Source organism: Erythranthe guttata, chromosome 9, assembly GCF_056151865.1.
Source record: "Erythranthe guttata isolate IM_541 chromosome 9, IM_541, whole genome shotgun sequence".
NCBI classification, from domain to species: domain Eukaryota; kingdom Viridiplantae; phylum Streptophyta; class Magnoliopsida; order Lamiales; family Phrymaceae; genus Erythranthe; species Erythranthe guttata.
The window spans coordinates 13,769,423-13,781,712 of NC_142541.1; the positions used below are offsets into that span (position 1 = coordinate 13,769,423).

Here is a 12,290-nt window from a genome sequence, read left to right on the forward strand (position 1 = left end):
AATTGTTGAATGTGTGTGTGGTGTGTGTGTGTGTGTGTGTGTGTGTGTGTGTGTGTGTGTGTGTGTGTGTGTGTGTGTGTGTGTGTGTGTGTGTGTGTGTGTGTGAGAGAGAGAGAGAGAGAGAGAGAGAGAGAGAGAGAGAGAGAGAGAGAGAGAGAGAGAGAGAGAGAGAGAGAGAGTTCAAACAAATTTTGGATTGAAATCCAATACACAGTAAAAGTATATATGTCGAAAGAGGTTCATCGTAGAAACTAGGGATGTAAATGAGCTGAGGCGGCTCGTGAGCTCGGTGAGCCGGCTCGACAAAAGATCGAATTTGAACTCGAATTTTTCGACCTCGAGATCGAGCTCATTTCTAATTGTTCCTGAGCTCACTAGCCGACTCGCGAGTTTTTTTTTTTATTATTATTTTAATTTTTAGAAATTTAATTAATATAAAATAAATAAAAAATTCATCAAAGTACGTAATTAAAAAAATAAATCACAGGTCATTTTTTTCTATTTCGATTTTTTTATTATTATAGTTTATAATAATATTAATAAAAACACACAAAATGGCTCAGGCTTGAGCTCGAGCCCAAAAGAAAAAATGGTCGAAGAGCTCGAGCTTATAAAAATGGATTCGAGCTCGACTCGTTTAAACTAGAAACAAAGGATCATGGCTTTTCACAATGTGAACAAGACTGTGATATATGACTATCTTTTGAGTAATATAAATACATATATATGACTTAATTCGAACATTAATTCCCTCCTAATTAATTACTTAAAGGGCTCACTTTATATATATATAACATATACCCTACCAGCCTTTAATAACTATTAAAAAAAGTATCTTGCAAGCGTGCACGTTCTGTTTACATTTGAGGATTAATTAGGGTTGATTATTATTAATTAGTTCATAATAAAGTGTGGGAAAAGGCAAAGAATAATTTTTATTAAAAAAAATATATACAGGTGGTGAGCTTAACTAGTATTTTTTTAAATAAGTTAACAATTTCTATTTCTAAGCTCGTTTGGTTGCCAAGATAAGATTAAATTATCTAATGAAACACAAGTATATTATTGGACCTTGGGAAGTTGCATGCACTAGATAAACATGATAGCATAATATTTCCAGGTCGACGACGCGACAAATTATTGGATGTACCAAACATTAAACAAAGTTAAATTATTTAGTTAATAATGACTAATCTCCCAACCAAACGAGGCGTAAAGGAGCTTAATTAATTATGATAGCTATAGCTACACTTCAAATCCAACCAAATATATACCCTCTAAACCATTTCCCACCTAAGTTTGAATATATGTAGTCAAGTTAAACCTACTTATTCCATGTTTCTCTAACACGAAGCAATGTATATATAATATATCTATATTTAGAGAGAGAGAGAGAGAGAGAGAGAGAGAGAGAGAGAGAGAGAGAGAGAGAGAGAGGGATTTCTAGAGAGAGAGAGAGGAGACTTCCCTGTGAAGGTAACTGAGATGATACTCTTTCGGCATGCAGCAGTTCCAAAGTTTGAAAAGAGGGGAAGAAAGAAAGAAAATGTACTAAAAGTCTGAAAAGATGTTTTCTGGATATATATATATATATATATATATATATATATATATATATATATATATATATATATATATATATATAAGAAAGCGAGATGATGATGAAGAAGAAGAAGAAGAAGAAAAAAGAGGATTCGGAGTAGAGAGAAATTGGTTGCTTTAATTTGTCTGCAAAATAAGTATTTAGAGATGACATCCAAATGTGAAAATCAAGAAATTAAATGGTCTTCGAATTCGGCCGACTTAATTATAAGTTCATTCTTAACTTTTTGCAGACGAAATGAAAGAACAAACAACGATTCTCTATATATATATTTGAAGTCGTCGTTGTCATATCATTCTATAAATATTTTAATTTGTGTTATTTTTGTGAAACACGTTTCTCATCTCATATATATATATATATATATATATATATATATATATATATATATATATATATATATATATAATACGGTTTCTTGTACAAAAGGCGAAATCACTTGTCTTCAGGACCCCCCATCCCTTGATCCGATAAATATTTGGAGGATTGTAAATTATGGTGATTAGATGGCCCGTTAAGATAACGGATCCGGACCTGGTAAAGATACTTAGCATCCCGAAACTAGTTAAGATATATCTATGCGGGCAGTAATACGATTCTTTGTTGAAAATGATGTGTGAAAAGTTTTCTTGTTTTCTTTGATGTTTTTTAGGGTTTGACTTGACTAAGTCTACTATAATAAGGACACTTGATCAAAGTCAAACTCTGTACATGATTTATTATATGTTGTGGATAGGTAAATACAAAAAAAAAAAAGAAATTTGGGGGTGTTCGAAAAAGAATATTACAATTTAAGTCAATATATTATGTATACTTTAATTTACATATAATATATTAAAAATATATTACGTCAAATTTATGTTTTTCCACCCTTTTTTTTTAAATTAAAAAAAAAAAAAAAAAAAAAAAAAAAAAAAAAAAAAAACGACTCTCATTTGCCTATGTATATGTAAAATGAAATTGTTGCACACAAAAATGACCTATCGGGTGGAGCAGAAGAGTGCAACATCTAACGATACGAATTCGATTTTTCTACCAGCATTTTCTAGGTTGAGTTTGTTGCACAAACTTTGTCAAATATTTAATTACAAATTATTGCACCCGAGCAAAATTGATCAGATGCACATTTATGGCTTGGGGGATCCCTTGTAAAAAAAAAATGCGTCAAGACGTGACTCCATTTATTCCTAAATATACATCGTTTCTCATTTTCGCATAAATATTAAGAAACTCAATACTTGCGGCTTGATTTTAGAAAAAAAATATATAAAAATGACTAAAATAACCTTGGTGAGATGCAGCCATTATGGTCTTGGTTTCTTCCAATTCTTAGGTCAAGCTTTTCGGAATTTGATCAATCTCTTTCTACTCTGACATATTTATTTTATTTATTTATTTATTTGAATACTTACAAAAATGTACACAGCAATTTGATAACGACAAGTTTTTTTTTTCTTTTTAATATAATAATCGTTTGGAGAGGAACTATTCATTATTTGAAAAATATATTAAGTTACAAAATAAGCCAATTTCAATAAAACTCTGGCTGCATTTCAGATAATTGAAAGAAAATATTACTCCTAGATCTATGAGGGTTTAGAGAACTTGAATATTGTTTTTAACTAAAATCAAGATACATTTATTGACATTTTTAATATTTGTGCAAAGCTAAAAACGACAGCTAATATTCTAAAAAATGAATGATTTGTCACTTCAGAGTATGAATTTAGTTATACAACATCGAAATTAATTAAAACTAGGATCAACATTGTATTGTCTGATATTCTGGAAGGTAGCTCGATTTTTTGTGATTAAATTGTAAGAAAAAATAAAAACAAAAAGTAAAACAAACGAATTTATTGCATTCGACACCCCCATACCGTGTTATTTTTATTAGCACAAACAACCCACTATTTTATTTGTCCTGTTTTTTGGCAAAAAAAAAGAAAAAACTCACCGTTTGGGAGGGTTGTGTTATAAAAAATTGCATCTTGGGGAATTTTTGCTAATATTAATAAACACGGCGAGTTTTTCGCAATTCAAAACAACGCACCGGTTTTTTTTCTTTTTCACAATTTACTCCCCAAACAAGGGACTCTCACTCTTTAGCCCCCAACATTTCTCAAATTTCTACTAATTTATATAATAAATATAAAAAATTTGTGACAATAGCATTAACGCCCCCCCCAGATATTTTTTAATGCATTCGGCCCCCTCGAACTTAAAATCCTTGCTCTGCTAATTCTCTTTAGACAACTGATTTTTATGCTTGCGTTTGGTGAAATGTTTGCAGACATTCTTTAGCTCTATGAACCTTCGATTGCAGATAAAAACTCCCACTCTTCGCATTCTTTTCGAACAAGTTATCGTACCTCTGCAAAACAAAACAAAAAAAAGGGATATCTCAATTCAACGAAATGCAATTATCGCAACAATATAAATGTAATAGATAGATAAACAACTTTCTAGAGAGAGAGAGAGAGACCTTCAAAATCTCTTCCCATGAAGAACGCTCTGTGACACCTAGGATTTGCCTCGCCTCCACATCGGTCATTATTTTACTACCTCTTCTGATGTTGTTTACTGCTTCTTCAGCAACTCCGTTCTTTGCTGCATCTGATACATACCATCGAATATTTGTTTCAGAAATATATATATATATATATATATATATATATATATATGGTAAATTTCATTTTCCCCCTTGTACTTTGGCTCGATATAACTTTACCCGCTTCTACACTCGATTGCATCGATTTGCCCCATGTGCTTGAAATTTTTTCTCAATGTGGCCCTCGCCGTTAGTTTGAAGATCTTTGACCTTAACACCGTTTGATCTAAGTCTCAAAATTACAAAAAAGCCACCCCTCCCAGTTTAAATAATTATTAAAAAATAAAAATAAAAAATCGTGGACTATGTTTTCTCGTTGTCTTGAATCTTTAATTATTATTATTATTTATTTTTTTTAATAATTATTTAAACTGGGAGAGGTGGCGTTTTTGTAATTTCGGTGTTAAGGACAAATGTCTGAGAGGGCCACATTGAGACAATTTTTCAAGTACAAGGGGGCAAATCGATGTAATCGAAAGTAGATGGGAGTAAAGTGATACCGAGCCAAAGTACAAGGGGAAGTGGAATTTACCCTAATATATATTGACGCAGAATTACATACTAATCGAAAAAAAAATTAAATAAATAAAATAAATTCTAAAATATAGCAGAGAGAAGAAAACATACTCGCAAGTGCCTGACGATATGCTTGTACGAGAGCCCTTCCCACTACTGTAGATCCCATCAGAATCAAGTTGGCGACAAATCTCGACGCCTAGCAAGAAACACGACTTGGTTAATTAAGCTGTACGCGAAATATATCTCGCTAAAAAAAAAAAAAAAAAGCATATATCTCGATTCTTCTACATATTCTATCCACAAATTCTCGTGGAGTTCAACGTAGTTTAGTATTATTTCCAGCAACATTTTTAACACCTTAAGATTTAATTAATCCATAACGCAGTAACATGGAGGACGTTTTGGGTATTAAAAATTTGCGGGTATCGGAAGACGAGCATGTACTCATAAGGCTAGGAGGCTACCACTACGAAAAGTTCAAGAACCGGGAAATTTTAGTGGAATGCACTTCGGTTCTTATACTCGATTCATTTAAAGAAATTCCATTAAACCAATTATTTCAAACTCTATCTTCGAATCTTTCATTGAAAAACTTTGCCGATGCTTTGATTGATAATCAATCGATCGTAAGGAATAGAGGAAGAAGATCTCGAAAAAGAAGCTACTTATAAGAAGGCATGAGCTATAATGTACCGCCAAGAATTACAAGCAAGAAACGAAATCTTCATTTCACGATTACATTAATTTGTGTTACTTTATATATGTAGGTTTCATTACTCGTGCCGCCGTATATTCTATTATCAAATCAACTAATGCTATAATCAATTCAAGGGTAACGATACAATACCATCGCGGGAGTCGGAAAATACGATTGCAGATCTGAAAAAACAGGGTAGTATAGTAACTTCCAACTCCGAAAGAACCTGCAATTAAAAAAGAAGAGGAATGAATAAAGATTCTCAGTAGATATATTTTTATAGCAACTGAAAATTGAACTTAAATTAGGGTTTAATAACTTAAATTTGACATAAATTGTCATGCGACAGAAATTGGGGCAAAAATTAGGTCAATTGATATCATGCTAAAACTAAATAAAAATCGAATTGAGTTCCAACTCCCAATAACCCACAACAAAAAGAAGAGGAACGAGTAAAGATTCCCAAATTGCATTGAAGTAACTGAAATTGAATTCAAATTAGGGTTTAACAAACGCCTGCGTCGATAAAAATCGAGACTTTATACCCAATTTCTTTGAATGAAAATTAAAGTAGCAATCCAACAATTAATCAATTTTAATTAGCAGCGCAGGAAAAACAAAAGTACGAAACAAGCGAATGAATCAATAATCCTGAAGAACAACGTTATACAGAAAAGGGTACTTACCGTGAGATATTATCACCTCGGAAGAAATATGCAATAAAATAAATATAAGATTGTTGAAAGGGTGAAGAAGAACTGGTAATGATTATTAAAACAACAATTTGTTGTTATTTTTTTTTTTTTTTTTTTCAGTTCGTTTGGCTTGAGAAACAAGAAACGCTGACAATGTTGTCTAGTCTTTGTAGTTGTAGTTGTACCCTTCTTCTAAAGACTAAAACAGTATATGTACTCGTGTAAATCGAACGGATTGGATCGAAATTAGTAATTTCCGAAAAAAAGTGATTTTTTTTATGTGAAGTGAAAAATTAGTATCCAATTGCGTTCCAAAAATATCGGAGATTGGAACGAAAAAAACTTGTTCCTAAATTGGAAAATTTCAGATTCATAATCGACGGACTTCGGGTTTCAATTTTCTGTTACCTAAAATATAAAATACATAATAATTTTGGTATTTTGTGTAACATTAGGGAAAAGAAAAATCGGAACTTTTGGGATTATTTTCGTAATTTAAATCGGATCGGAAATCGAAATCTCATATATATTCCAATTCCGATCCAAATAATGTCGGAAAAATCGGAAGTCGGAATTTCTGAATTCAGACTGACAAAAAGTGTTCCAAAATCGGAAAATTTTGGATCGGAATCAGCGGAATTCAAAATTTTCATTTATATTTCCACCCCTAATTATATGTATACTTTTTAAAAAAAAAAAATCCTATTCTTATTTTATATAAAATTATTTTAGCAACATAAATTACTAATTTAAAGCACTTCTTGATTTGTAAGACCCTTTATTCCTTTTCAAGTAAAGAAAAATATCTCATCGTTAATATATATACAATCTCACTGATTAGTTTTTACATTTTTGGAAGAAAATTTCAAAATTGCTCTTTTCTCTCTCTCCACACAATGATGAAATAAAAAAAAATCAGTTATGTATTAGAAATTTAAAACATCGAAGTTGTAGTGCATTTCAAGAACTAGGGTTTCAACACAAAAGAGAATCAAATTTGAAGGAAAAATTACTCTAATTTACTAATTTCTCTTCGAAATATATGCAATAATAATGCACAAATAGCAAATCCATTTTTGTCAAATATAAGCAAAAAAAAAAAAACACAGAAGTAATGTCAAAAATACTGTCTTTAAACTTTGAAGTGCATATAATTCAACACTGTAGTTCTACATGTATGTATGTATACATGAACATTGTCATCTTTAAAAGCTAAATAAAAGAGCCAAAAAAAAAGAAAATCTGTAAAATAGTTGCAGGCATACTTATATTTATATAAGCACCTAACACTTGGTATTTTCTTCACATATTGGCTCGACTTTTCGCTTCTTAGAAATCTCGATATTCTCCTGCTCGTCCGAGAGGCTAGGCGAGCAACTTTTTCTCTTCAAAGTACTTTCGTTTTCAGCTTCTGCTTCTTCGTTTGATAAGTCGGCTGCATCGCCACCTGGCAGAGAATCGTCGTTCTCCTTGCTGGAACTGCCTTCCTCACCAAGTTCCTTTTTTTCCTCTGCGAGTCCCGCTTGTAGCTTCTCTATCACCTCCATCAGTTCATGGTTCACCTAAATAAAAGGAAAAAAAATATTAAATAAATCAAGAATCCATTTTTTTCGAATATACATGCAAGCATAATAATGGGAACTTGTGTGTATATGAAGCTGATGTACCTGGAGATTTTGGAGGAACTCTGATAAATCCGTTGGGCAAAAAGGGCATTTCAGTACATTCTTCTGCGAACGAAGTTTTCTTCCGTTCCAGCACACCCTCTCTTTCAGAAACGTTTGACCGTCAAACGCGTTTTCCAGACATGGCTTGCAAAAGTTATGGCCGCAGGGTGTTGTGATGGGCAGACTCATTACTTTCTTACAAATGAGGCAGCAGAACGCTGTAGGTTAAAAAGAATTAACGATTTATTTCAATTCATGGGGGCAAAATGGTAAATTACAGAACCGGAAAACGGTAGGTTCGAGGTTTATGGATTCAAACCTTGTAGCAGTTTCTCTCTCACTGAAATGGATTGCGCTTTCCGTATCTTCTTCCTTGCTTCCGCCCGGTCTTCCGGATTAACATAAACTACATCCTCTTCACTAGCAGGTGGCGGCTTTTTCCATATCCAGCAACATTCGACCTCCTAATCGTAGCGCAAACAATTAAAGAACCGCTAATAGATAAAACAGAGTTCTACATTCAAGTCGCAAACAAAAGCGTATTCCTCTAATGAATCAAATTCTAACCAGCAAGAAATTAAAAGAGTTCGTATTTACAATCTGAATATGCAAAGATATAAAAGGGACGAGGTCAACTCACATCGTAATCCCACGACGGACTTTCCGTCCTTTCAGAAAATTCAATTGCATTTTTAAGCTCGCGAACGACCGGCAAAGGTCTTGGACGATCACCATACTCGTCGCTGAAACAGAACGGTAAAAACTGTTGAAGCAAATAAGCATGTTAAATGAACTTGTAATTTACGACAATGGTATGTAAGCAAACCTTGTCCAGGGTGCAGGGTCGTTGTCACATCGTACGAATAAAAACCTACAGACCTTGAACCCCTGAGATACAAAGAGGAGTCGAATTACACCAATAACATAAGTAGCAAACAACGGGATCCTAAGAAAGAAAATCTGCATTAGCATGTAACTAATTACCTGTATACCGTCTTTTATCCAACACTGCTCGACTCTGTATACCCCATCGTACCTGTACCCCTTCTCCGGGGCATATGGAGAACGCTTGTCTTTCTCTGATCTGTTCGACGGAAAAATAACGGGATTTTCATTCAAGTAGTTCCGACATGGAATTTTCAAATCAAATCAATATGCATTTAAAAATAATTATAAATAGACGCATTAAGTCATTCTTACCTGACAACACGAACTGGGTAGCCTTTGTAGCAGCTGACTCGCAAAGCCTGATTTTGATCCTTAAACTTCTGATCAAATGACTGTTCCTTGGAGGTGCGTTTATTTCCGCTTAAATCTCTTCCACCACTGCAATATCAGAAAAGGGAAAGAAAACAATTATTATATTCATCATACAAATATACTTATACGGTCACTCTGACGGATAATAACTAAAACAACAGAGAGAAAAAAAAATAGAAGCAAATGTCGGAAAAATGTATGCGCAGTGGGAAAGTTACATTATAGTGAACTGGGGAAAAAGAAGCAGTAGAAACATCGAAGTTCTCTTACTCTACGGCAGAGCACAGAAATTTATAAAGCAGGTGGAAAAACACTGAGGTAAGCACGAACAATCCATGTGAACAAGAGGTTAATTAATTTTGGATTAATAATACCCATAAAAGAATAACGGTCCATATGCTTTGCGACGGAGTACAAAAATTCATAAAACAATTTTAAAAGACACTGAGTAAGCACATGAGAAACAATCCACGTGAACTAGTAGTTAATGGAGTTCGGATTTAAGTCCGCCGAGGATCTTATCATATCACGACAATTATGAACACAATCTACTCAAATGTTGCACATGTTTGTAACAAGAAAGTAGATTGTAAGAAGAAAGTATGGCACAGTCTCATCCGACACGTAACAGAATTCTAAGTCGATAATTCGGTATGAGATCACAATAAAGATTTCCTGTCAAAACATTAAACGAAATAATGAGAAAAGAAACTGAAAAAAAAAAAGACGAAAAGATCATCGTAATACCATCCAGTGTAGATAAACCATTCGCCATGGTCTTCGTCATCCTCGTAACCTCCTGAAATCACTACAGACACAGAACCGTAATGCGCCTTCCCTTGAATTCCAGATAGAGGTGGGTAGTGCACACCCCACTGTCTAACTTCCATACGGTTTTCCCAACTCTCTCCAACCAAAACTCCCTGATTCCTTTCCGGATCATTCTCAGCTGCGATTGGTCCAAAGTGGTCCCTAGGGGCAGTGACGAAAACTCTCCCACTGGACGCATTTGCCATTCCAGCTTTCTGTGCCCTTTCAGAAATAAACGCCTTATCTGGACGGTCTTGATTATGCAAGAAGCGATAAACAGCTGGGGGCCCACCAGAAATTATTGATCTTGACAATCTCGCCATACGTATAGCAGCTACGAGGGTGGAGTTGATGCGCGGCTGAGCTGCCATTCTGTGGGGAATGCCGCCACGGCACTTTATACATGTGCGCTTTCCTTGCTTGATCCACTTCTCGAAGCATTTCAAGCAAAAGTTGTGCCCACATGGTGTCTGAATAATATGAAAACACGAAACAAACATCTCAAAGATAGCACATGATACGAATCCTTCAATTGAGGCGCAAGTAGTTCGACATTTAAAGCACGTTTATGCATGTATTTAGATGATTGTTAAGTACAATTGATCCGACATTTTTTTTTCCGATATCTTATATTGGTTATATCAATTATCGATATTTTATGTCGGATCATGTTTTTATAATACTGAATTTGGATCTTGAAAGGGATTCTTGTGCACCGCACGCGCGAAAAACTATTTTTAAAACAAAGAAAAACATCTCAAAGATAACCACCAGATACGAATCTTTCGATTGGGGCGTAAGTAGTTCGACATATAAAGCATGTTTATGTATGCGTTATCTAGACGATCGTTAAGTAAAACTGATCCGACATTTATTTTCGATATCTTATACCGTACTTTATCAATTATCAATATTTTTTGTCGGATTATGTTTTTATAAAACAGAATTTCGATCTCGAAAGGGATCCGCGTGCATCGCACGAGCGAAAAAACTAGTTTTAAAACAAAAACAAACATATCGAAGATAGCCACGTGGTGCGAATTTTTCAATTGAGGCGCAAGTAGTTCGACATTTACATACATAGATCACAAACACTAACTATCAAATACATAAAACACTAATAATTAAAACTGATCCGACATTTATTTTCGATATCTTATACCGTACTACATCAATTAATCATCAATATTTTTTGTCGGATTATGTTTTTATAATACTGAATTTCGATCTCAATTTCGCGCGCATCGCACTCGAAAAAACTAGTTTCAAAACAAAAACAAACATCTCGGATATAGCCACGTGGTGCGAATCTTTCGATCGAGCACAAGTAGTTCGACATTTATACATATAGATCACAAACACTAACTATCAAATACATAAAACATTAATAATTAGAAACGATGCGCAAGATTTCATACCGTAACGGGCCTTTCCGGAAGCTCCATGCAATAGGAACATTTAAAAGTCGAACCAAGCACGCTCAATATATCGTTCGATTCGTCTTTCTCCTTGCCTGCAACTCCCTTTCCTTTTCCATCATCATCACTTTCAACCTTTCCGCTCAAAAGCTGTTGCCTTTTCATCGCCTTCTCCTTCTCCGACAGCGAACCATCCGCCTCGATCTCCCGGATCCTCGCGAAGAGATCTCTCCTGGCCGGATCCGTCGGCGCCGCGCCTCCGGCGATCCCGTCGCCGGAGCAGTCGGGGCACTCGAATTTCAAGGCGGAAGCCATGGAATCGGGGACGACGGAGAGGCAGCCGACGTGCCACGGCGTGGCGCACGATACGCAGGTGAGGGTCGCCTCCTCCGGCGGATTGACCTTGCACACCATACAGACGCCGTCGGCGTCGACGGGGAGCTGAGGGCTAACTTGCGCCATTGTCCGAAATTGCACTCGTTCGGGGAAGGGTTTCGGGGAGAGGCAGTGTGTGTGTGTGTGAGAGAGAAAGAGTGTGAGATTATGTGAGCGTGCGTGTCTGAATGAGAGTGTGTGTGCTTTTTATTGAGAAAAAATTAGTGAGAAATTAGGCGGGATTTGAAGCGTCGAATTTTGAATGGGATTACAGGCTTTAATCAGATGCGGCCGGGTGCACGCAACGTTTCAGTAGTCATGACATGGTTACAGTATATCTCTATTTTGTTTATCCAATAGGTTAAAATTAAATAATTAATTAAAAATAATAATAACTTGGTTATAATAATATTCTACTGTATGAAAAACAAAACAAAAAAAATCGTGATTTTAAGATAATGGGAAAATCATTTTTTTGTAATTTAAAATTAATTAAATAAGTAAAAAAAACGTGGAAATTCCAGTTTAGGCTTACTCATATTTTTATTTAAACCAAATAATATTGCATTTAATCTTTGGTTTATTTATTTATTTTCTTGAAAGAAGCTTTGTAGTGACTAAGCATTAAGCACATA

The 12,290-nt window shown here is 34.7% G+C and overlaps 2 protein-coding genes across 3 annotated transcripts; both read right to left on the minus strand.

Annotated features, from left to right (window-relative positions):
- Positions 1-3,631: 3,631 nt before the first annotated feature.
- Positions 3,632-6,312, minus strand: LOC105975585 (mitochondrial import inner membrane translocase subunit PAM16 like 2). 2 transcript variants are annotated; one of them, XM_013000783.2, is made up of 5 exons: positions 6,117-6,312; positions 5,581-5,656; positions 4,842-4,929; positions 4,089-4,219; positions 3,632-3,977 (listed from the first exon to the last, which is right to left on the minus strand). In XM_013000783.2, the coding sequence occupies exons 2-5, from the start codon at positions 5,581-5,583 to the stop codon at positions 3,867-3,869; spliced, it is 333 nt and encodes a 110-aa protein (XP_012856237.1). In that variant the 5' UTR covers positions 5,584-5,656; positions 6,117-6,312; the 3' UTR covers positions 3,632-3,866. The 2 variants fall into 2 exon arrangements, with proteins under 2 accessions (XP_012856237.1, XP_088679096.1); XM_088822970.1 differs by having other exon boundaries at positions 6,133-6,155.
- Positions 6,313-7,237: 925 nt separating this feature from the next.
- Positions 7,238-11,862, minus strand: LOC105976004 (E3 ubiquitin-protein ligase ORTHRUS 2). Its single transcript, XM_013001276.2, has 9 exons — positions 11,281-11,862; positions 9,800-10,332; positions 8,993-9,118; positions 8,777-8,876; positions 8,619-8,680; positions 8,433-8,535; positions 8,112-8,256; positions 7,793-8,010; positions 7,238-7,687 (listed from the first exon to the last, which is right to left on the minus strand). The coding sequence occupies exons 1-9, from the start codon at positions 11,740-11,742 to the stop codon at positions 7,409-7,411; spliced, it is 2,028 nt and encodes a 675-aa protein (XP_012856730.2). The 5' UTR covers positions 11,743-11,862; the 3' UTR covers positions 7,238-7,408.
- Between the last annotated feature and the right edge of the window lie 428 nt (positions 11,863-12,290).